Source organism: Jaculus jaculus, chromosome 3 (genome assembly GCF_020740685.1).
Source record: "Jaculus jaculus isolate mJacJac1 chromosome 3, mJacJac1.mat.Y.cur, whole genome shotgun sequence".
NCBI classification, from domain to species: Eukaryota; Metazoa; Chordata; class Mammalia; order Rodentia; family Dipodidae; genus Jaculus; species Jaculus jaculus.
The window spans coordinates 172,521,915-172,547,285 of record NC_059104.1 but is presented as its reverse complement, the minus strand read 5'-3'; the positions used below and the strand labels follow the sequence as shown (position 1 = coordinate 172,547,285).

At 39.3% G+C, this 25,371-nt stretch overlaps 2 protein-coding genes and 2 pseudogenes across 2 annotated transcripts; 2 read left to right on the top strand and 2 right to left on the bottom strand.

The window, feature by feature from the left end:
* Positions 1–935: 935 nt before the first annotated feature.
* Positions 936–2,499, bottom strand: LOC123459496 (annotated as a pseudogene).
* Positions 2,500–11,669: 9,170 nt separating this feature from the next.
* Positions 11,670–12,635, top strand: LOC101608751 (olfactory receptor 52N1-like). The gene has a single exon (XM_004650721.2). The coding sequence runs from the start codon at positions 11,670–11,672 to the stop codon at positions 12,633–12,635; it is 966 nt and encodes a 321-aa protein (XP_004650778.1).
* A 5,815-nt stretch (positions 12,636–18,450) lies between these two features.
* On the bottom strand, positions 18,451–19,413 carry LOC101609044 (putative olfactory receptor 56B2). The gene has a single exon (XM_004650722.2). The coding sequence runs from the start codon at positions 19,411–19,413 to the stop codon at positions 18,451–18,453; it is 963 nt and encodes a 320-aa protein (XP_004650779.2).
* A 653-nt stretch (positions 19,414–20,066) lies between these two features.
* On the top strand, positions 20,067–21,368 carry LOC123459495 (annotated as a pseudogene).
* Positions 21,369–25,371: the final 4,003 nt, after the last annotated feature.

The following is a 25,371-nucleotide window of genomic DNA, read 5'->3' as shown; positions in this document are numbered from 1 at the left end:
CAATCTTAGATTGCTCTGAACTTGTCTTTAAAGCTATTCTTGCCAGTGAGTTAACTCACTCACGATGAGCATCCATCTTTGCCCTTTTGATAGATTCCCTTTGATGTCTTTTCCATGAACAGTTCTGGTGCAGATACATTTTTCTCAGCCTTTATTTGTCATGAAATTTGTTAAGGATGGCTATGATGAACATAGTATTATTATTATTATTATTATTATTATTATTTGGTTTTTGAGGTAGGGTTTCACTCTAGCCTAGGCTAACCTGGAATTCACTCTGTATTCTCAGGGTGGCCTCGAACTCACGGTGATCCTCCTACCTCTGCCTCCTGAGTGCTGGGATTAAAGGTGTGCACCACCATGCTCAGATAAGCATAGTATTCTTAATTGGAAGCTTGGTTCCTTAATTTACTGTCAAAATCTCTTGCCAGGTTCTCTTGTACCTGTAAGATTTCTTCTGAGAAATTTGTTCAGGGAAATTAGGAAACCCTCATGTGTTGTTTATTTCTTTATTCTGCCTTGAGAGCCTTCTCTTTATCTTTGAGAAGTTCCATATTATAATCTTGCTTGAGTCAAATCTGAAAAGTGGTTTTGACCTTCCTAAACCTGTATATTTGTATCATTTTATTGGCTTGGAAAGTTTTCTGTTTTTGCTTATTTGACTCTGTTGCCTACCTCTTCTGCATTCTGAAGACCTACATTCTCAAATGCCAAGAAGGAGACTATTCATTCTTTTGCCCATGTTCCATACTTCCCATAAGCTTCCTTCATCTTATTTTTACCTTCCTTTGGCTGTATTCTCCAATGGCTTATGTTAGAGACCCTAATTCTTTCTTCTGCTGGGTCAATGATGCTATCCATGCCTTCGACCATACTTTGATGTTGAATTAGTGAATTTTCCAGCTCAAAGATTCAAAAAAAGCCAGAGTTAGCCATCAAAAACTTCCCACAATTTCACCATAAATCTGGAACAGAAATGATAAATGGATTCTTGCAATTCAGCAGAGACATTTTGGGGGAATATTTTTTTCTGTTTCCCTGTAACACTAGGATATTTGTTCATGTGCATCCCAAATATTGTGGATTATCTATGCTGTGTGAACTTTATTCTTCCCTATGCATCCCCTGCAGTGCCCAGACACAAGGATATTCATAATCATAATGCGTTCACGACAGGTTGCTTTTCCCTACTCCATTCTGCATGTGTTCCATGAGATGTCACTAAGACAAATTGTGTAAGATGTATAATTATTTCTTGACTATTTTGTTCATTTCTATCAAAGTAGGCACATTTTATTCAAGATTGTGTGTTTGGCTTGTGAATTTGATGGCAGAACACTCCCTGATATTTTCCATAGAGTTCATGCATATGTTTTCTTTCTTGATAACTATCTTTGTATTTATGCCAGTCACATGGTTCTATATCTTGGATTTGTTTCTCACTCAAAATGTCTTTGTGTCTAAAGAACAGCTTAATCACTGACTTAATCCTTCACTGATTTGCTTGGCCTTTACTCCATAGATAATTGGATTCAAGGTGAGAGGCAGCAACAGAAAAGTGTTGGCTATAAAAAATGTGGATGTAGCCGGGCATGGTGGCGCACGCCTTGAATCCCAGCACTCTGGAGGCAGAGGTAGGAGGATCGCCTCCTGAGACTATAGAGTGAATTCCAGGTCAGCCTGGACCAGAGTGAGAACCTTCCTCGAAAAACAAACAAACAAAAAATAAATGTGGACATGGTGAGGAATGGTGTGTTCTCCAAAGTGGCGAATGCAGGAGTCACAAAAGGCTGGGCCGTAGGTGATGACAGTGGCTCAGATGTGTGATGTGCGGGCACTGAAGGCTTTGCGTTGAGCTTCTGCCCTTGACAGCTTCATGGCAGCATGGATAATAATGGCATAAGACATGGAAAAGCAGGTTATAGCAAAGCCTCCCCCAATCAATACAGTGGCTACTAGACCATAGGCAGCATTAATCTTCATATTGCCACAGGATAATTTAGCCATGGACATGTCGTCACAATAGGTGTGGAGGATGAGGTTACCTCTACAGTAGGGAAGTAACCTTGGTAATCGTAGTGCTGGTGAGGATGGTGGAATCATAGAGGGTAGCAGATGACCACACGGCGGTCTAGAGCCATGAGCTGTGTACTTGCAAGACTCCATGCCTGTCAGCATGTGGATGAAGAAAACGTCTGTATGAGGCCAGCATTAAAGTCAATCTCCTTGAGAGTAAGCCAAAAGATGCGTAACATACTGCAAACAATTGCACTACACCCAGAAATATCCATAGCCAACAGCATGGCTAGGAAGTGGTCCAAGGGCTGATACAGGGCCTCTTCATGGCTAAGGAGGTAGAGAAGCCCGCAGTTCCCTGAAACAACAATGATACACATGAAGCAGAATGGCAGAGAGATCCAGAGATCACAGCTTCCAACCCAGGAATCCCATTGAGGTAAAGTATCTTGGTGTCAGGCTGGAGCTGTTGGCCTTGTGCATGGTGATAAGTAGGTAACAGGTCACTTTCTGTGCCAGTAAAGGTATCCTGTACTGGAAGAGAGTAGTGATAGGATTTTATTCCAGAGAAAATATATGAAAATAATTTGTACAATACTAATGAATAGTAAATATGGAAAAAGCATGCACATTTTGAACTAATTCTGTTGTGTCCTATAATTACATCAAAAGAGGGCAAATGCAGTGAAAAAAAAATAGTGTCCAACTCTCACCTGGCTTGGCTTTTTATGGTATAACATGAACTCTGTTCACATATTCCTACTTGCATTCTCAAAGCTAGTGAGTAGGGACTAATTTTTCCACTTTAACTCATTTCCAAATTATGGTCTGAACAACATGAGCTCTACTAACTCCTCACCTAATTTCATTTCTTTCCAAAAGGGTTTTCAGATGCCAATCTTATGAACACCTGAACAGTATGTATATCTGCTATAAGAATGACTTTGTTAAATGCCTGTGTAAAGTTGATAAATATGGGTTTGATAAATCAGAGTCAACAAAGACAGAAATATGAACGTGTTTTTACACATGACCAGATGAATATTAAATAATAAATCACAACTGGCGAAGTATGGTCACATACAATTGGCTTTATGGCTCTCGTTCTTGCTGGTTAAAAAAAAAGATGTTTTCAATATTTATATTTATCCATAACATTGTTAACCTTTAATTAAGTCTAATAAGTTTTGTTAGTTATCTTCAAATCCATGTAGATATATGGCACATGTAATGTTTACATATATAAACATGTTTCCATATGTATTATGGTATCTATATAACTAATATATAATCACAATTTTCTTTCTTCTTTTGTTGTATTATTTGATCACCCAATCATCTTAGATGCATGTATTCAATAGCATGTGATCCTTACTAATTTATTTATCAGATTTTTTGTAAGCAAGTGCCTTTTTTTATTAATTAGTTTTGTAGTCAGTGAATACAGTCAAGTTGGTACCATTGTTAGGCTCATCCATGTCCTAGACCCTCCCCCTGGCCCCTCCTTGTTGAGGTATATGGGTCATGCATTGTGGAGTTATCCCCACAGTTATGGGTAGGAGAAATGTCTCTGCATATCATGACCCAACGTGTGGCTCTGACATTCTTTCTGCCTCCTCTTCCGCAAAATTTCCCTGAGCCATGTTGATTTCATTTTTGGTCACTTCAGTGATGAGGTGTTGGGGGCATCTGGGTCTCTGGATATCTGATTTGGTAGGAGTTGATTATTCTCTGTGTTGATCGCCTTTACCCAATAAGATTCTAAATATCTTTTCTTGTAAATTCTTTTTAAATATTTTATTTATTGATTGATTTATTGAAAGAGAGAAAGAAGCAAAGAGAGAGAGAGAGTATGGGCATGCCAGAGCCTCTAAGCACTGCAAATGAATACCTGATACATGCACCACTTTGTGCATCTGACTTTATGTAGGTACTTGGAAACATCAAGATCATAGTTTACTATTATCCTGGGACAAGTGGAGCTGAGTGAAATCTACAGGAGTTGAAAACAGAGGAGTGCAGTGCCATGATGTATCTTTTGCTAGAATGGGCAGATGCCATGGGCAGAAACAGAGAATCTAGATTCATCTTTGGTAGAGAAAAGCAGAAAATACAAACACAAGCCATAAGACACAGATCTCATTCCAGAATAAGAGGCTTGTTCTTAAAAATATAGTGCAAGGTTGGGGATGTGGCTTAGTGGTTAAAGGTGCTTGTTTGCAAAACCTACTGGCCACAATTTGATCAAGCATAAAAAGAGAAGCCTCAAACTAACAAAATCAGAAATGAAAAAGGAAATATCAATGAAATTGGAAGAGTCATCAGGGAATGCTTCCAAAACCTCTACTCCACAAAATTAAATTGTCTGGAAAAAATGGATGAATTCCTCGACACATACCACCTAAACTAAACTCAGAGCAGATTAATCTCCTAAACAAACCTATCATATCCATAGAGATTGAAAAGGTAATCACAAACCTCCCCCAAAAGAAAAGTCCAGGACCAGATGGCTTCTTAACCAAATTCAATCAAACCTTCATTTAAGAACTGAAACCAATTTTTCTCAAACTGCTTTGCATAATTGGAGAACAGGGAATCCTCCTCAACTTCTTTTATGAAGCTAGCATCATCCCAATACCAAAACCAGACAGAGATGCATTCCCTGATGAATTTAGAAGTGAAGATCCTGAACAAAATCCTCACAAACCAAATTCAACCACACATCAAAAGTATTATCCAAAAAAGTGTTATCTACCTTGATAAGTAGAATTTGTCCCAGGGATGCAGGGATGGTTCAACATATTGAAATCCATTAATGTAATACACCATATAAATAAATTTAACCGTAAGAACCATGTGATCATCTCAATTGCTGCAGAGAAAGCCTTTGACAAAATACAGCACCACTTCATGATCAAAACGCTGGGAAGAATAGGCATGGAGGACTTATATCTCAACACAACAAATGCTATGTATAAAGCACCCAAAGCCCAAATAATACTTAATGGGAAAAAACTCAAGGAGTTCTCACTGAGATTGGGAACAAGACACCACTGCAATTCAATATAGTACTAGAAGTACTAGCCCAAGCAATAAGACAGGATAAAGAAATAAAAGGGATGCAAACTGGAAAGGAAGAAGTTAAATTAGCCCTATTTTCAGATAACATGATCCTACACATAAGTGACCCAAAAGTCTCCATCTCAAAACTTCTAAAAATAAATGCACAAAACTCAGTAGCCTTTTTATAAGCAAAGGACAAACATACAAAGAAATAAATCAATGAGGCTGTCCTATTTTCAAGAGCAACAACAACAAAATACCTTGGAATAACACTCACCAAGGATGTGAAAGACCTATATAATGACAACACTAAAAAACTCAAGAAGGAAATCGAGGAGAACTTGAGAAGATGGAAAGACCTCCCATGCTCCTGGATAGGTAGAATTAATATTGTGAAAATGGCAACATTCTACCAAAAGCAATAGATAGTTTTAATGCAATACCAATAAAAATATCAACATCATTCTTCACAGAGATAGAAAAAAATGATCTCAAAATTCATATGGAATGGCATCAGGCCTTGTATATCCAAACATATCCTCAGCAAAAACAAAACAAAACAAAAAATCAGCATGGTACAACATGGCATAATAACAGAAACAAAGACCAATGGAACAGAATTGAAGGTTCATACCTTAGGTCAAGGAACTACAGCTACACTGATAAAGTCCACCCTCTGAAAGAAAAGCAAACATATCAAATTTCCACATCCAAGATGTAGAGAAAATGCTAGTATATTGGGGGAAAAAAAACTCAACTTCTATCAACATATTAACAACTGCAGGAAAACTTTTGGTAAAAATGTTTCTACTGGACTTGGTGTTATGCATCTGTGTTCTCAGCACTTGGAAAGCTGAAGTGGAGAATCACATGAGTCTGAGAGTTCAAAACCAGCATGGGCAACATAGCAAGATCTGGGCTAAACATGCAAATTAATGCTGGGCAATGGCAGTGCTTGTCCTTCAAGCTTGCACTAGGGAGACTGAGGCAAGGAGATGGCGAGTTGGAAGCCACCATTGAATGCTTAGCAATACATGACTCAAACAAAACAGAAAAAAAACTGATGCACATAAATAAACACATAAAATAAAAGAAGCAGTTAAAATTTCTCAAGATGACATACTGCTTTCTATAAATTTATTTGGTAATAATTCACATGAACTAAATAATTATTATTGCTTTATTTTTTCTTATGGCTTTATATTCATACATTCATGTCTTCAAGTAAGGATTATTAATTAAAATTGTAACATATTCACCTGGAGAAATGTTTTTAGACCCTTTCTTGTATTGTTTGGGAGGAATGAGCTAGGTAGTTGGTGGGTTGCACAGCATTACTGTGGGTGAAGCAGAACTGCATGCCAAGTATTTTCTTTCTTCTGTGGTCAGTTGGAGCTGGAGAAAACATGAACATGCATGAGATTTGTAAATTATAAGTAAAGGAGTCATTATTTGCTGAAGGCTATGAAAGTTTGTTAAATGTATTTAAAGACAGAAGTAGAGGTGACAAGTCTTTTCTACTTATTCTTGTACTTGCTAATTACTTTTATCCAGAACAAATGAAGAATATGTCCAACAACAATAATGCAAACAACTCAATTTGGAAAAGCAAATTTTTTTTGAGCAGATTTCACCAAAAAGGGCATATGAGAGACAAATAAGGAAATGAAGGAATGCTTTATGCTGCCAGCCATCAGTGAAATGCTAAGCAAAATATTAGTGAGAGGTCAATATACCTGTACATTAGAATACTTAAAAAGATCTCTGTCACACCATTGAAGGTACAGGAACTAGAGAGGAAGGGGTGGTGGAAAGAATGTAACAGGCAACAACAGGTGTGGAGGAGTGCTGTGGAACAAGCTCTTCCAGACAAAAAGCGGTGGCTGCATTCATGATGTCACAGCAGTTCACCCTGCACAATTTTGGGCCTATCATTAACATGTCATGGATGATGGAGGAGGGAAAATAAATAAATTCAAACAGAAGATGGATGACTTGAAAAGAAGAAAGGATTTGGGAAAAGGGGATAGGGAAGTGGGAAAGAAAATAGTAAGAGAGGATTATGATCAAAACATATTATGTATATGTATGAAAATTGTCAACAAAAACAAAGAGATTGACTATATCAAGTACTCATGATGACATGGAGCAACTGAAACTTAGCAAAATCTTTTTCTGTGGGGCCTTGTACATGCTATACAAGAGTCTTAACATTGACCTACACCCCAGGCCTGAAGGGTACATGGTTGGTTTCAAGTACATTTAAATATTTAATTATTTTTGAATCAGCAAATCTACTTTTAGCAATTTAATGGGTCAAATTGAACATGTATGTCCATATAGTCTTGCCCATAAATGTTCCTTGTAGACAGATTCATAATAACTTCAAATAGGACATAAATGAGTATTTTAAAACATTTATTTGCTTATTTGCAAGGCAGAGAGAGAGAGAGAAAGAGAGAGAGAGAGAGAGAATGGGCATGTCAGGGCCTCTAGCCACTACAATAGAACTCCTGATACATGTGCCACTTTGTATATCTGGCTTTACATGGGTACTGGAGAATCGAGTATGGATCCTTAGGCTTTGCAGACAAACTTCATAACCAGTATGCCAATCTCTCCAGTTCCATAAATGAGTATTGTTATGAGCAACTGCATGCACTTCTTAGTCATATAATGATATATGAAAAGCAATTTTTAAAAAACAAGCCCTTCTTGGGGAAATGGCTCAGTAGGTAGGAGTGCTCACTTACTACACCAGCATGAGGCCCAGACAGGGCTGATTTGCTGAGTTTGATTCCCCGCATATACAACGGGGCAAGACCACCTGTAATCCCTATCTTGTGTGAAGCAGAGACTGGAGAATTGCTGGGGTCTCTTTGGCCAGCCAGTCTGGTGGAAAATAGCAGCTGCAAGTTCACCAATACTCCATCTCAAGAAAACACATGGATGAGAGACCGAGGGGGCGCCTGACATTAACATGGGGCACATCTATCTGTACACATACCTGTACACACACACACACACACACACACACACCACATATACCACATCACATATGTAGCATACCACATATTATACACACACACATGCAAAAATTATAACGAACAAGTCATTAATGCAATAATGTAGTTGTAGTTTACATATATATTGGGTGGAATATAACAAGTGTATAAGAAACATTGTATCTTCTCTGCCATAGTGATCTCCAGAAGAAACAAATCTATAGTGCTCTCAAGGAGACTAGGGACTATTTGGGTATTAAATGTGGTTTTGAGAGACTGAGACAACAAAATTTAAGCACATTTTTGTGTCATAAGAATAGAACTGTGAGAGCATATTTGTCAAATTTTATCAACTGTATGCTTTAGTATGTGCTTTTATGTGGTTGTGAGTTATATGTCAATTAAATTGTCTTTAAAACCAGTAAAATAAAGCAACATTACCAGTAAAATAGAAAATAATCATAGACTTACTCCAAAAGATAAAACACAATGATCATAAAATTGAAAACCCATAAAAAAATCCTCAGAATTGCAAAATAGTAATAAAATAAAATAGATATTTATTTTAGAAGATCTATGAAAACATCATACACAATGACTAATTGATGTTAAATCAGGATTATCTTATCATTAACGAATTAAAATCTCCTAAGCAGCCGGGCATGGTGGTGCACACCTTTAATCCCAGCACTTGGGAGGCAGAGGTAGAAGGATTGCTGTGAGTTCGAGGCCACCCTGAGACTACATAGTGAATTCCAGGTTAGCCTGGGCTAGAGTGAGACCCTACCTTAAAAAAATCAAAAACCAAAAAAAAAAAAAAAAAAATCTCCTAAGCATCCAAATCAGGTATTTCTGGATGTGTGTTGTATTTCACAATATGTGAATTGTAGCAAACATCTGACCTTAGTATTACAAATTGGTGTGTGTAACTGTAAGCATGCAGCCAAGGACAATTCATTATTAATGCAGTGTGTTATTTTTATTATTACAGAGCTACAGTTTTGTGCTATAAAATTTTATTTTACCTCCTATAGGTTTCATTATACCCTGTCATCAGTTGTGATCAAAGACATGGGTTATCACTACCACTGGTAAATATTCCATAGCTGGGCAATGCTCATTGTGAAAGAGGCAAGAAAAAATTGCATTAAAACAGGAAAAGAAGAAATGTGTTCTTCTTTCACACACCTTATGATCATTTTCACATAGATAATAATCTATACAAAAATTGTTACAGTGAATAAGCAAATTCATCCATGACATTAAACAACACACGATATCTATAGTTCAATTGTTTATAGACTAAAATTATTCAATATTTTTTCAAAAATACTTTTTCAGTACCAATTTTGGGAATGACGTGTTAAATTTGAAAGAAGCTTAGAGAAAGTTGTATCACCCAAAAGAATGTGTTTGTCTCTAAGTAGGACCCTCACTGGAGTGGGTACAGGGATAGTGCTAACACATGATGTGTCCATACAAAGCTTCTACTTAATGAAAAAAAGAATGTATTTGTTTCAAAGTCCAAATGGTTTCATATCTACTTAGTCTCTGTTGTATCTAAGAAAGATTTCTGGCCTCGAGAGCTCTACATTATGGTGACAATTCCCAATGGCTCAACTAATGTCCTTAGTATCCAGATACACCTGATTCTTAGGTCTCTTATAATTTTGATTTTAATAGTGTAAACATCCACATGCACACATGGGAAATCACATCACCTTTGAGGCTGCAGTAGGAGTCAGTAATCACTTTGTTTTCTCTATGACTTCAGAGTATATCACGCTCTCTTCCCCAAGACGTACTTACAGAAGGATAGAAATGTTCCATCTGCCACTTGCCTCCCAAGGTCCCAATAGAAATCTTATATTCCTCCTGAAAACTGAAGAGTATCACATAGACATGAATATGACTTAGCCCATGGATACGTTTAGTTTCTCAAGGAACTTGGGTAGTTTGAAGACTAAGCAGACTTTTACTTTGTGATTGCATTCTTGTTACTAAAATGGCTTCAGGAGGAAGGGTGACTAAGTGAGGTTTAGACCAGGTAATAGCCTCACACTGGAAAGTCTCAATGTTACCTACTAGAAGGCTACTGCTTCTTACTGCCTTGCATGCTTGGGTTTTCACTTTGAAGAATACATTCAGTTCTCATCTGTTGAAGCCTAAGCTCTACAAGGAATATTTTTAAAAGTTATTAAAACTACATTAGAGTCATCAACAGCAATTCTGTGAGAAAAGGTTTTATCCTTTGGTAAGTGAAATGATGGTTTTATTATACATTCTTACTTGTATTTTCTCCTTTTAGAGAACTGCTCCCATTTTACACTATGTTCATGAGATCTGAACTATTACTCAATTCAAGATGCCTCTGGAATGTATCTATTAACCCTTAATCTTTTGAAAAGATATAAAGACAAATAAAATCACTTAAAAAAGAGAAATCAATTTAATAAACCTCAAATTTCCAGTAGAGACACCTATTGGAATGATATCTGAGTCTCTTTCAAGTAGTCCAAAAAATGCTATTAAGTTAGAAATTGTTATTTTTAAATAAAAAATTATTTCCCTTTCCTGCAATGTCCTCTGCAAGACTATGTCCCAGGACCAGAATGCTTGCTTTCATTGTTTTCAACAAACACATCTAGTTTAAGGCAGCCCACTTCTTCAGACTACTGCATTCTGTTTATAGCCATCCTTTGGTCACAAATTTGTTCTTATGTCCTCCACACACGCTGCCACATCCAATATTCCCCTCCTTCACTATGCCAAAATGTCATGTTAATCCTGGTTCTACTCCAGCCTGTTTGCTGACAGAGGATAAAATCCATGATCTGCTTTATATCAAAGAAGCTCGGCTTGATTACATGACCTGACATGATTCTATAGTTCTCTGAGATTGATATTTTGATATGACTAGAACATAAGATACTGTGTTACAGAAGGGAATGCAGATTGATCTAGTTTAAAACAAGAAATTGTTATTTAGGTTTTTTTTTTTCCTTTACTTTTAAGAGTGCTCATTGGTTTTGCTTTTAAGATGCTATCTGTGCAAGTAGATGGTTTCTTTGGAACCATTGACATTTCCTGCATATCAAAAAGTGGTGGTGTGAGCTAAAATTAGGTTGAAATCCTTATCAGAATGTATATGAGGTGAAACTTACTTAATTTTAAAGGTGAGCTCCACAGGAGCCAGTGATGTGTGTGAATGTCTCGTTGCAGAACCCGGAACACAGCAAATGTTTCATCTCTCCAGGTTGCTCTGCTAGCGGCGACCTGTAGCCTGTCCAGTGGGTGGCATGATAACCAGGAAAACTAGACACATCCCAATCCAGACGCAGTGACCAGACTCAGCCTCATCGCCGTCTCAACATCTACCACTTGAGGCATGGGCCCAAACAGGGTATGTACCATGTGTAAAACCGATACAATCACGTGCGTTTCTTGATCTACAAGAAAGACAAACAGTGGTCATGGGGAAGAGAGTGATGTTGGTCAACTTTTGCGATTTCTTTTTTTTTTTTTGCTCTCTATGTTGACAGAGACAATTCTGCAGAGCTCTTCAGTGACCTTCCCACAGTCGTCATGTCACTTCTGAACGGCAGCAGCCTCACCCCCGCTACATTCATCCTGAATGGTATCCCTGGTCTGGAGGAGGTGCACCTGTGGATCTCCTTGCCCTTGTTTACCATGTACAGCATTGCTCTTATAGGCAACTGTGGTCTTATGTACCTCATCTACACAGAGAAGGTCTTACACAAACCCATGTACATCTTCCTCGCTCTTCTTTCCCTCACGGATCTGCTCATGTGCACCAGCACCGTTCCCAACACTCTCTGCATACTGTGGTTCAACCTCAAGGAGATTGACTTCAATGCCTGCCTGGCCCAGATGTTCTTTCTGCACACTTTCTCGGGGATGGAGTCTGGAGTGCTCATGCTCATGGCTCTGGACCGCTACGTGGCCATCTGCTACCCGCTGCGCTATGCCACCATCCTCACCAATGTGGTCATCGCCAAAACAGGGCTTCTTGCTTTCCTCAGGGTCGCAGTGCTGGTTGTTCCTTTCTCGTTCCTCATCAAACGCCTCCCATACTGTAGGGGCAACGTCATCCCTCACACCTACTGTGACCACATGTCTGTTGCCAAGATATCCTGTGGGAACATTAAGGTCAACGCCGTCTATGGTCTGGTTGTGGTCCTTCTCATTGGGAGCTTTGACATCCCGTGCATCACCATCTCCTATACGATGATCCTGCGGGCAGTTGTGAGCCTGTCGTCAGCAGATGCGCGACAGAAAGCTTTCAGCACCTGCACGGCGCACATTGGTGCCATCGTCATCACCTATGTCCCGGCCTTCTTCACCTTCTTTACACACCGCTTTGGGCAACACACCATCCCTCCCTACATACACATCATTATGGCTAACCTCTATCTACTCACGCCTCCCACGATGAACCCTATCATATACGGGGTGAAAACCAAGCAGATACGAGAGATTGTCACTAGGTTTTTGTATAGAGGAAAGGAAAATTCTTCTCTTAACATTTAAATAGAGCCTTCTAAGGCTCCGGAGAGCTCTTCATCAAGTGTAAGTCAGAAGAACCCTTCAAACCAGGTGCCTGGCTGCAAGGAATGCTTAGATGTGACTCAACTTCTTCTAACAGGTTGTGACCATGTTCACGTAGGTAAAGACTCCGTTGTGAAATTGAAAGAATCCTCACTTGAGTTCTCTGAGTTCACTGTGATGAAGGCAATCCAGACACTTGCAGTACAGTGATTGTGTCACCAGGACAGTAGTTGAGTGCTTAAGAATATTATAGCCCTGGCCATCTATGATCCACGTTCACTAATATGCGTGCTAATTTACTTAGCTGTCTTCTACCAAAAATGATTTGGTGTTTATACTTTTTTAAGCTTTTTATTGACAACCTCCACTCAAATACACAATAAACCTGATCAAAATCTCCTCCCAACACTCTTATTTTGTTCCCCTCCCTATTCCTCTCCACTGAACCCCTTCGAATTTTCAACCTGTCCCTCTTCTATTTCAATGCCATCAATTTTATTTTCCTCATGTTATGCAGGTCTTGGAAAGGTGGCTTCAGTCACTTTAAGGTCATGAATACAACAGCCACTTTGTGTCTGGAAGACAGTATTTTAAGCGTTCCTCCCCATTCTTTGCCTTTTACATTCTTTCCACCACCTCTTCTGTAGTGGTCCCTAAACCTTGGATATGTGATAGAGGTGTCTCCCATCATGCTGAACACTTCACTGTCACTTCTTCTAGGTGCTTCGATGGGTTTTGAATCTTGCCAGCAGTCATAGTTGACATTCATTTTTAGTTGCCATAGTATGTTCTGTTTTCTATCCTAGCTTTCCCTGCTTTATATTCAGTTGTAATCCATACATCTGTTCACCAGCATACTTAAGGAATGTGAACTGTAGCATATTCCTAATATCTAGGCGCTGGAAATATTACTAGTGGCCATCAACATCAAAAATTGTAATTTATTCAAATATAATGATAAACAGGTGACATAAGACATATATTTTATTTGTATGAAGCTCAGAAAGAAGAAAAATAATTTATGGTATTACAGTGTTTGCCTTTTCAAATGAGAGATCAAGTAAATATGGATACATCTGAGATTTGATTTCCTGGATGGCAAGTGATATTTTGTGAAGTTTTCACTTATGATGTACATTGTGTTTTGTATGCTTTCCTTAATATAGAATTTAACTCAAATAATATGTCTTTTAAGAAATACATATATATAATACACTTACATAATCCATATTATATATAATACACCACTGTCACCATCCTCTAACATTGTGATAGACCTTCAGACACTATACCTTTTACCTAACTTTAGAATTCTACCAGTTGGATCACCTACTCCCCTGCCCAAAGTCACCCTACTTTCCCATTCCTGGTAAACACTATCTATCCTAAACATTTAGATCAGCTCTTTTAGATTCCTCATGCAGTGGAATAAGGGAGTACTTGACTTTTTCGTGCCTGGTTTATTTCACTTAACATGATGTTCTCTAGGTTCATCCATGTTGCTGTACTACATAATCTGTACTAATGGATGTATCAATTCATTCCATGTATCTGCCATATTTCCTTTTACTTTACTTTTCAAATGTTTATATCATCATCATTGTTATTATTAACAACATATTTTGTGTGGACACATCATGTGTTGGTATCCTCTTTTCCCTCTTCCCTGCAGCCGTTCGGCTGGGGACCCGCCTCAGTGGGGTTGCAGGTATTCCCCATGGGGTTGTGAGTTATGTGCTGTGGGAGCAGCAGTCAGTTAGTTTGGAGGGGAGGGAATGCCTCTAGGCATGTCTCCACCTGTGGCTCTTACAGTCTTTCTACCCCCTCTTCCACAAAATTCTCTGAGCCACGTTGGGTGAGTTTTATGTCTACTTCAGTGATGAGCTCTTAGGAGCCTCTGGATCTCTGCTTTGGTAAAGTGTTGAGAATCCTCAGAGTCTGATTTCTTCACCCTGGCGCTGATTACCAGGTTCACCATGGAAGCAGCGCTCTTGCTCGTCTCCCCAGTTCCTCTGTGGTTTCAGCTGAGGCTTGGCTGAAAGTGCAATGGGTGGCTTATCTCCTCTAGTCTCTCTACCGTCTGAAAAAGGAGAGCAGATTCTCCAGTGGAAAATGAAGTCAGCATAGTTTAAATGGGATAAGCATTGCTAATTTAGGGGTAATTTGATGTATGTAACCTCTTTTTTAGCCAAAGACTAATGACAGCTTGACACTGGAGAACATAATCCTTGTATCCACAGGATTCTGACCTTTATCCCAATTCCAGATATGGGTTCCTTTACACTCAGCAGGTCTCTTAGCTAATCAGAAAGCTATTGGTTACCCACCAAGGGTGTGTGCCACTATTGCACTGGTGTGTACATTGTGCCAAGATGTTTGCTTCTGGTTGCTCTGGTTGCTCAGACCTTTGTAGGCCATTTCCACCCACTAGCACATATAGCCCTTTCCAGCACTAGACACGCTAACTGTCTGGGGACTGGCTTTCTTCTGAATTCCAGCCGGGTCTCTCTGTGCTCAGTGTCAGCAGCATATGGGGTCTTCACAACTTCATTATCCATTCACCCAATGATGAGTACCTTGGTTGATTCCAGTTCTTAGCTATAATTAATTGAGCAGCTATAAGAATGGTTGAGCAAATATCTCTGTGGTGAAACATGGTGCATTTAGGACAAATGCCCAGTAAGGTCCATTGGCAGCTCTGTATTCATCATTTTCAGAAATCTCCATATTGATCTCCATAGTGGTTGTACAAGTTTACATTCCCACTAAGAGTTGATAAGGGTTCCTGTTTCCCCACATCTTTGCCAACATTTCTTGTTTGATTTTTTTTTTTTTTTAATGATTGCTGTCCTTACTGGAACAAGGTGCAATCTCATAGTTATTTCAATTTGCATTTCCAGCTGGGCATGGTGGAGCACGCCTTTCATCCCAGCACTCAGGAGGCAGAGGTAGGAGGATCGCCGCAAGTTCTCGGCCACTCTGAGACTACATTGTGAATTCCAGGTCAGCCTGAGCTAGAGTGAAACCCTACCTTGAAAACAAAATCAATTTTCATTTCCCTAATGGTTAGGGATGTTGAACATTTTCTTAAGAGTATGCTAGCTATTTGTATTTCTTTCTCTGAGAGCTCCTTATGCAATTTTCTGTCCCATATTTGGAGTGCATTGATTTTTTTTATTGTTTAGGTTTTTTTGGAGTTCTTTGTAGGTTCTGTCAGTGGTATAGCTGGTGGAACTTTTCTCCCATCCAGTTGGTAATATATTGGCTCTGTATTTGCTATGTTTTCTGTGCAGAAGCTTTTTAGCTTTATTGGATCCCATTGGTTGAAAAATTGTTTAATTTCCTGGGCTACTCTTGGTGTGCATATGTTATGCTCCATGTGTGGAGGTTAGAGGACAATCCTGTGTGTCAGCTTTTGTCTTCTACCTTGTTTGAGTCAAGGTCTCTTGTTATTCAGGTCTTCATGCACCAGGCTCTCTGGCCTGTGAGTTTTGGAATTCTTTGCTCCACCTGACATCTTGCTTCAGGAGCATTGGTGTGCTCTTCTACATCTGGCTTTGTGTGGGTTCTGAGGGTGCAAACGCATGTTCTCATGCTTTCACAGCAAGCAGTTTTCCTACTAAGCCATCTCTCTAGGCTCATAAATGTACTTCTCATTATACAATTACTATGCAGTTTTCTACATATTCATTTTAAAAAAAATATGAGAGAGAGAGGCAATTGGCATTCTAGGGTCTCTAGCTACAACATTCAAACTCCAGACATGTGTGTCACCTTGTGCATATGTGTTACCTTGTGCATATGCATTACCTTGTGTGTTTGGCTTGCATGGGTTTTGGGGAGTTAAACCTGGGTCCTTAGACTTTTCAGACAAGTACCTGAATTGCTAAGCCATCTCTCCAGTCCCTAACTAATGATTTTTTTAAATATTTATTTACTTACAAACATAGAAGGAGATAATACAGACAGAGAGAGATATAGAAAGAATGGGTGTGCCAGGGCCTCTAGCCACTGCAAACAAATTCCAGATGCATGGGCCACTTAGTGCCTCTGGCTTTATGTGGGCACTGAAGAATTGAATCAGGGTCCTTAGGCTTTGCAATCAAGCACCTTAAGCACTAAGCCATCTCTCCAGCCCTAACTAATCATTTTAATAACACTATTTTAAAACATAAGTTCTATTATTTTTCATTATTATTATAATTAATTTAAAGGAGTTTATAATAACATTATTCTACAGTATTATTTTCCTTAAAAGTGAATAGATTATTCACATGATTCTTTAATAACTTTCCTAATTTTGTGAAATATACTATTTTACTTGAAACAGTACAATGAATACACACATAGTTAATTTTAGCATAGTTTCTTATCTTTAGTGAGATAAAAACCACATACCACAATATTTACGTGAATAATTTAAAAGTGTTCAGCTAAGTGACTTTTAGTATTGTCAAAATTCTGTATAACAATTATCACTATGTAAGAATTCCTGAGGATTTGAAAGAATGTCTGTGAAGAACTCCATACCCATTAGCTAGTATGTCTTTATTGCTCTTAACATCCATTTCCCAGCATCCATCTGGATTTTGTGGATTCCCCTATTTTGAGCATTCATTTGTTTTAATGTTTTAAAGATCACTATGTTCTAGTACATTCCAGTACTTCATCACCTTGGGGGTTTTTCTTTGTTTTAATTTTTTGAGATTCATGTTTTTTGTTTATTTGCAAGTTGTTGACATGCAAAAATTAAGTAATTTTTTGCCAAATTTAACAAATTAAACTTTAAGAAAATAATTTTATGAAAGGCTGAATCATGGTGTGATGGGAAATATAATCAGATAATAAAACAATTATGATAGTGGAACTCTTAAGTAACTTTCTCAATTGTGTATAACCACTTTATGGAAAAACTTCATTTCATTTATTCATTCACTATGTTAAGTATTTATAGATTGTTTATACTTTCTGACTAGCAATGTTGCAATAAACACTGATGATATACAAGTTATTTTTTCTCATCTTGCTTTTAATTATGTTGAGTATGTGCTTAGGGGTAAAATGCCTTAGAGTGATTGTGTTTAACTTGCTGAGCAATTGCCAAAGAGTCACCAATGACAGTACCCTTTACATCTCAAACTCAACTAGTGAGGATTTATGTACCCACAAAGCAGGACACACTACCTGATTTCATTTGTTTGGTAAATAATACCCACCTTAGAAGAAGTTGTACTGGTATGTTACTGTGTTTTGATTGGAATATGCCCAACCATCAGTACCAATGATATTTTGAAAACTTTTTCCAGTTACTCCTTGGGGATTATATGTCTTCTCAGGGAAATGTACATGTGAGGTCTTTGATTACTGAAAAGACTTGACACAAAACTTGCAAATTACAAAAAGGCAGAAGTAACTCCTACTTTCTCCACAATTACATTTGAATACAATGTACTAAGTGTCCATTTTAAAAGAGATATTGGTGAATACCATAGCTATTACAGTTGCTTGGAAGAATTATCCATGGAAAATCAGTAAAACAATGAAATGTGTGTTCTGTATGACCTCCTCTTAAATTCCTTGAAACCAGCAGCATCATAAAAATAGCACATATATGATAAAGACTTTGCTTGACATCCAAAGAATATAAATAATATTTTGACCTTTTTTCTATAGTTTTAACTGTTGCCATTAATTTGCAAGACTGTAATATGCTACTATATCCATATTACTGACTTGAAGTCATTGGAGGATATAATGGGTAAATATAGAGAAAATTAAAAATGAGTGCTTTCTCTTCTTAGTTATGTTTAACATCCAGCCCAAGCACCTTGTATAAGCTTTGTCTGAGCTCCTTATTCTTCAGGGCATATACCATGGGGTTGAGGGCAGGAGGGATGACATTATGTAACACATTCAGTAGAACTGGGATGAGGGGAATTTTCATGCCTGCACTATGAGTGACAGAAAGGACAACAATGACCGTGTAGAAGAAGAGGATCAGGATGAGGTGGGAAGTGCAGGTACTCAAGGCCTTGGAAGCTGCCTCTGAGGAGTTCAGCTTCAGCACTGACCGAAGGATCCAAGCATATGAACAAATAATCAGTCCCAGGTCACTTCCCATGACAGCCCAGGCTATGATGAGCTGGTTGATACTGTTGATTCTCCTGTCATCACAGGACAAGCTGGTGACACCAAGATTGGAGCAAAGACAGTGCTCAATGCTATTCCGAGAGCAGTAATGTCTCTGGGCAGCTAACACAGGCACTGACATGGGAGCTAGACAATTTCTGAGTGCCATGATCACAGTTGCTTTGACCACAAAGGATTCAGTAACTATCGATGGATACTGCAGTGGCCGGCAAATGGCTACATATCTATCTATAGCCATGCAGACAAAGATACCTGACTCCATGGCCACAAAGCAGTGGATGGCATACATCTGAGCAAAGCACTCAGGCAGACTGATAGACTTAGCATTGAACCAAAAGATGGCTAAGATCTTGGGCATGATGGTGGTGGCCAGGCCGATGTCCACCAAAGCCAGGATGCTCAGAAAATAGTACATAGGCTGGTGCAGTGCAGACTCTTGATAGATGACTGTCACGATCATCATGTTGGCAAGGAGCGCCAAGAGGTAGAGCAGGGCCAGGGGCAGGGAGAGCCAGTGCTGCCAGCTGTGGATGCCCGGGAATCCCATCAGAATGAACTCAGAGACCTGGGATTCAGAGCTATTGGAATCTCTGAGATTCTGGAACATCATTCACTGAGAAGAAAAAATTTCCTGTTTATTCTTTTTTAAAAAATATATTTTGTTTATTTATGAGAGAGAGAGAGAGAGAGAATGGGCACTCCAGGGCCTCCAGCCACTGCAAACAAACTCCAGATGCATGCGCCCCCTTGTGCATCTGGCTTCTGTGGGTTCTGGAGAGTCAAACTGGGATCCCTTGGCTTTGCAGGCTAACACCTTACAAGCTGAGCCATCTGTCCAGCCCCTCCTGTTATTGTTCTTTATTAGCACAGTGACGGTAGTAGCAGAGGCTTTGTCCCGGATGATGGTATTTAGGGGCTTCGGCATCTTTAGTTTAATGTTGCCATTCATGTTAGTCAGGCATCTCTTGAACTAAGCTCTCTAAGCAGTCATTGGTGGGGAAGGAACTGTAGTGTGTGGAAGTTTGGGAATGCTGTGGGTGCGCATGTGGACAAGGAGGTGGGAGTAATCGAGTTAGCCTCTACCTCCTTGCACTCCGTTTGCCATTCTTTTCTTTCTCCCCCGCACCTTTGTTGGTAGTGGGCATTTACATTTGTGTTTCTTCTCATCCACTAACAAATCTGTAAATTTTCCTAGGGTTGAGGGTAGTAAAAAAGGCAGGGAAGGAGGTGGTAAAAGCAGAAGAGCAGGAGGAGGACACGCAGATGGGGAAGATTAACCTGGACTTAAAGAAAAGAGCCCCGGAGGAGGGCACAGAGTTAGTCCTTCATAATTGCTTGTGTGTCAGTGGGGAAACTGAAGGCCTGAAATGACATCTTTAAAGAACAAGAGTTGCCTAGTATGGCTAATGTGCGATTTATTTCTTGCGATCAGTTCCCCAGCTTACATAAACGTTGAAAGTTGGAACTTAGTGACAATATAATTTCTGAAGGCTTGGAAATCCTGCTATAGAAATGCCCAAGTCAGGCTGGAGAAATGGCTCGGAAGTTAGGGCACTTGATGGCAAAGACTAAGGACCATGGTTTGATGCCCGCTATCCATGGAAAGCCAGAGATAGATGCTCAAAGTGGCGCATGTGTCTGAAGCTTGCTTGAAGTAGCCTGTGGCTCTGGAGCACCCATTCTCTCTCTCTCTTTCTCTCTCATAAGTAAATAATAAAAAAAAATTAAAGAAAAGAAATTCCCAAATTTCACCTACCTCAATTTGAGTGTAAACAAAATCAAGGATGTCAGTACAGTAGCAACAATGTTTAAGTGTTGACTTGTTTAGGTGTGAGGTCACAACCTGGAAGACTATAGAAAAAGCTACACATCATGTGCTTAGATGGATTTGATCAGGAAGAAAACACAGCACCAGACTCCCATGAGGGTGAGGGCAAGAATGGAGATGAAGATGAGGAGGAAGATGACGCTTGTCCACCTGAAGGAGTGAAGAGGACCAAGATGAAGATGAAGCAGGCTCAGAATGGGAGGATGGGGCTGGTTTGACTCCGGTGTCCCCCACTGACTTAGGTGTCCTCAATGCTGGGTTCCCAGCTGACAGAGATTTGGGAACTAACGCCTCCTGGAGGGAGTATATTGTTGGTGGCGGGCTTATGGGTGCTATAGCCAGTTTCCCCTTGCCAGTGTTTGGCACACTCTCCTGTTGCTATTGTCCACTTTATGTTGGTCAGGGGGTGATGTCCACCCTGTGCTCATGCCATCGTTTTCCCTGCCCTCATGGCGCTTCCCCTCAAGTCTGTAAGCCAAAATAAAGCTTTTCCCCACGTGCTGTTCCTGGTTGAGTGATTTCTGCCAGCAATGCGAACCTGGCTGCAACCGAGGAGAATAGAAAATAGAAGAGGAAGTAGAGCTTGTATCCATTGAAAGAAGAAATTAAAGATTAAGAAGAAGATGATGAATATGTTGAATAAGGGGAAGAAGAGGAGGGAGAGGATGGAAAAAGTTTTCAGGGAAAAGAAAAGGAAACAAGATACTAAACATGATGGAGAGGAAGGAAATGGGTAGATCATTCTAAGACCAGATTCCTTTTGTCCCTGGGTGTGTAATAGAGGGATTATATCTTCTCTGTTTCTTCATGTATGATGGCTGTCCCTACTGAAGGTAATGTGTAACTTTTTAGAGGAAAAGTGTGGTTTTGCTATTTTTGCCTTATCATTCCAATTAAGATTTACTAGTCTGTTAATGACCATAATGTATATAGGAAAGAATCTTTATTAAGCACCCCATTGTGAAGTTCTCTAGCATTGTATTTGGAATCTTAATTTTTCTAATGCATGCTTGCTATATTAGATGTTTTTATTTCAATTTTAAAAATTTATCTAAGAGAAGAGGAGAGAGAGAGAGAGACAGAAAGGGAGAGAGACAGAAAGCATGTCAGGGCTTCTAGCCACTCCAAAGGAACTCCAGATTCACAGTCTACCATGTGCATCTGGCTTATGTGGAATCTGGGGAATCAAGCCTGGGTCCTTAGGCTTTGCAAGCAAAGGCCTTAACTGCTAAACCATCTCTCCAGCCCTATATTACATATTTTTTTCAGAGAGAGAGAATTGGCATGCCAGGGCCTCAGCCAGTGAAATTAAATTCCAGATGCTTGCATAACTAGTGGACATGTGAAACCTTGTGCTTGCATCTGGATAGTCGAACATGGTTCTTTAGGCTTTTCAGGCAAGTGCTTAACCACTAAGCAATCTCTGCATCCTTATATTAGACATGTTTTATCCCCAAACTAAAACATGTTTGCGTAAAAATGATCATGTGTAGGTGATGCATTCTGTATCTTAACTCTGCAAGCCATCTCTAAAATTGCATATTGTAGACACCATATTTATACTATGTATTTTTTGCCAAAGAAATGGACTATTCAGACATTACAGCAACTCAGAACTGTGCCCACCAGCTGCCATATGTGATACAACAAGAAAATTGAAAGTTATCTGGTATCACCTCTGACTCTTCGATAGGGCTTTAGTGGTGTCGTTGATCGCCTCCAAAACCCAGTGGGTTTATCAAGGTCATTCTGGCGCAAACAGGCTTCTTATGTAGAAGCAAAAGAACACTTTTCTCATGTGGTTTAGAATGCAGTAGGTACTGGTGTGTGCTTTTTAAATTTTCATTAAGTTATGTGACAGAAAGTATTAGACTTCTTTTACACTTGGGAAGCTGATGTACAAAAACAATAATAACCTCTCCAAAGCCAAGGATTTATGAAAAGAATAGTTTCAAATTCCCAGACCTGTTTAAATTATATTGATTATATCTGTAAGTAAGAGCCCATTTTGAATAATTTCTGTTCTGTAAAGCCTATAGACATCTATACTATAATGAGTTGAGCAAACTTGAAAAGTAAGTAAGAAAAATGTGCAAAAGTTTATGCACTGATCTTGTTTAAAGCCCCATTTTTCTTAGTAGTCTGTATCTAAACTTCCTTTACGTAAGCAAGTGTTCACATTTTAATGTAAAATGTTAAACACATGCTCTCTTCTTGCCAAGTCAGTGCTATTTATTAATTTTTTCCTTTTGAAAGATTTCAATTTTAAAAACAGAAAGATATTTAAGATTTAAAAGTCTTTGGCTGGGCATGTACTTTGGTTGTAGTGTGCTTTCCTAGTATGCATGAAGTCTTGGATTCGAGGCCCAATGCTGCAAAAATATTGTGTTAAAGTGATTGAAACTAGACTGGAGACAACATGGCTCAGAAGTTAAAGAGGACTTCCTGTGCAAGCAGAAGCACATGAGGAGGCTTGAAAGACCAGTTGAGTTCAATCCCCAGGACCCAAGTAAATAGTTGAGTCTATAATCATTCCAGTAGGGAAGCAGAGACCCAAAAATCACCAGAGCTCATGAAAAAAAAAAATGGCAAACTCAGGGATTGATAAGAAATTCTGGCTCAGTAAGCACAGATAGAGGATCCATGGAGTAGGACAACCAATGTTTAACTCTAGCACAGAGCCCTGAAGGGGACATACATGTACTTATACCAAAGAGCATATGTGCAAAAACACACACAAACACACCATCACCACCACACAATGATTGCACCTACAGAGTAAGCAGTGTTGGTAAAGAGCTGGGAAGTCTCTTTATCTTTATCTAAATGATGAACTAAATCTTTCATAATGAATCAAGGCAAATTAATGACAATATAATAATGTACTTCAAATATATTATCTCAATATCTTATTCTTAGTCGTTTTTTGTAATTTTGTTTGTGAGCCTTTTATTTCCGAGTTATTATTGAAATGCCTGCTCAACTTGTGGTATTAATTCAGACTTACAAAACAATCTTAGATGCTGTGCCGTTGTGTGTTAAAGAGCATCAGCCCAGAGCATTTATTTAGAGTATTCATGCCTATCCTCTCTATTCTATTGCTGACATTTTAATTGTCTTGTTTCATCGTTCTTTTCACAAGAACTATCCATTATTTCGGAAAAGAATACACCAGCATACACACCACATGCATGAAGGACCAGTTGCAGCTTTCTTGGGTTTGAGTCATAGTATGGTCCCGGGAAACTCACACTTAAGAATGTTGTGTTCAATTCTATACCTTTAGGGTGGCTTATGTTCAGACTTGTCAGACGTAATGTATGTGCACTCTTGGGATTTGTTAAAATCCCTCACAAACTTCCAGTGATTTATTGGTAGCTAATGGTTGCTAGGAGAGTGGGAAATACTATATTCAATAGTATAGCTGCTGATAAATTATGCGTGATCAGGTAAAAAACCCTTCCACTCACCCTCATGCAGCAACCTCAGCTAAATGCAGGGGTCTTTCATATTCCTGCTGTCCTCCACATGCACAGGGGACATCAGTGCAGAAGAGTGACAAGAAGGAGTTCACTGAGACAGGATGGTGAGAAAAAATGTTAGTAAATTAATAAACGTTAATAGCTGGGCATGGTGGTTGCATGCCTGTAATCTTCATAATTGGGAAGTAGGAGGATTGGTGTGAGTTTCAGGCCTGCCTGAGACGACAGAGAAAATTACAGTTTAGTTTGGACTAGAGCAAGACTCTACCTCAAAACACCCCTTCAAAATTGTCAATAAATAAAATAAAGCAGTTAAAAATAAATGTTATTCAAAAATATGTTCTTGTATCATAATAAAATCTTAGAGTCACACAGTGGCAGACAGAAATGACAAGCAATCCAAACTCTGGACTTCATCACAAATACTTGTGAAGCGAACAAGGCACGCGGTCTTAACCTGCAGGGTGCCTGCTCTTTGCTAGAGCAGCATCCTCTCCGGCTGCTTGTTCCCGGTCACCTCATGCTGACCTTTTTTTTTAAATTTATTTTCAAAGCAGAGTCTCTCTTTAGCCCAGGCTGACCTGGAATTCACTAGGTCATCTCAGGTTGGCCGCAAACTCTTGGTGATCCTCCAACCTCTGCCTTTCAAGTGCTGGGATTAAAGGCGTGCACCACCGCGCCACAGGCCTTGACTTTTAAGCTTTCTGCTCTTGCAATCCTCTGTTCTGTGCTGTGCCCTAATCCCCCCCCCCAAAATCTGCCTTCAGTCTTTATCTTCCTTAGGAAAACTCATCTTGTTTACTTCTAGAAAATAAAGAACCCCTAGAGATTACTGTAAAATGAAATTAGAAAAGTAGCAAGTTTGTCTGCATGTGGTATTGCATGCCTTTGATCCCTGAACTCAGGAGACTGAGGTAGGAGGATCATTGGGAGTTGACGCCAGCCCTGAACTCTGCCTCTCTCATAAAAAACATATACATATTGTTTAAAAAAGTGACAAGTAGACTGGGCGTGGTGGCGCACGCCCTTAATCCCAGCACTTGGGAGGCAGAGGTAGGAGGATCGCCGTGAGTTCAAGGCCACCCTGAGACTACATAGTTAATTCCAGGTTAGCCTGGGCCAGAGTGAGACCCTACCTTGAAAAACAAAACAACAACAACCACAACAACAAAGTGACTAGTAGGAAAATTAGGGAAGGTACGGATACCCGTAAGCTGGGGTGGGAAATTATGTACTCCACATAGACTGTGCTATATTC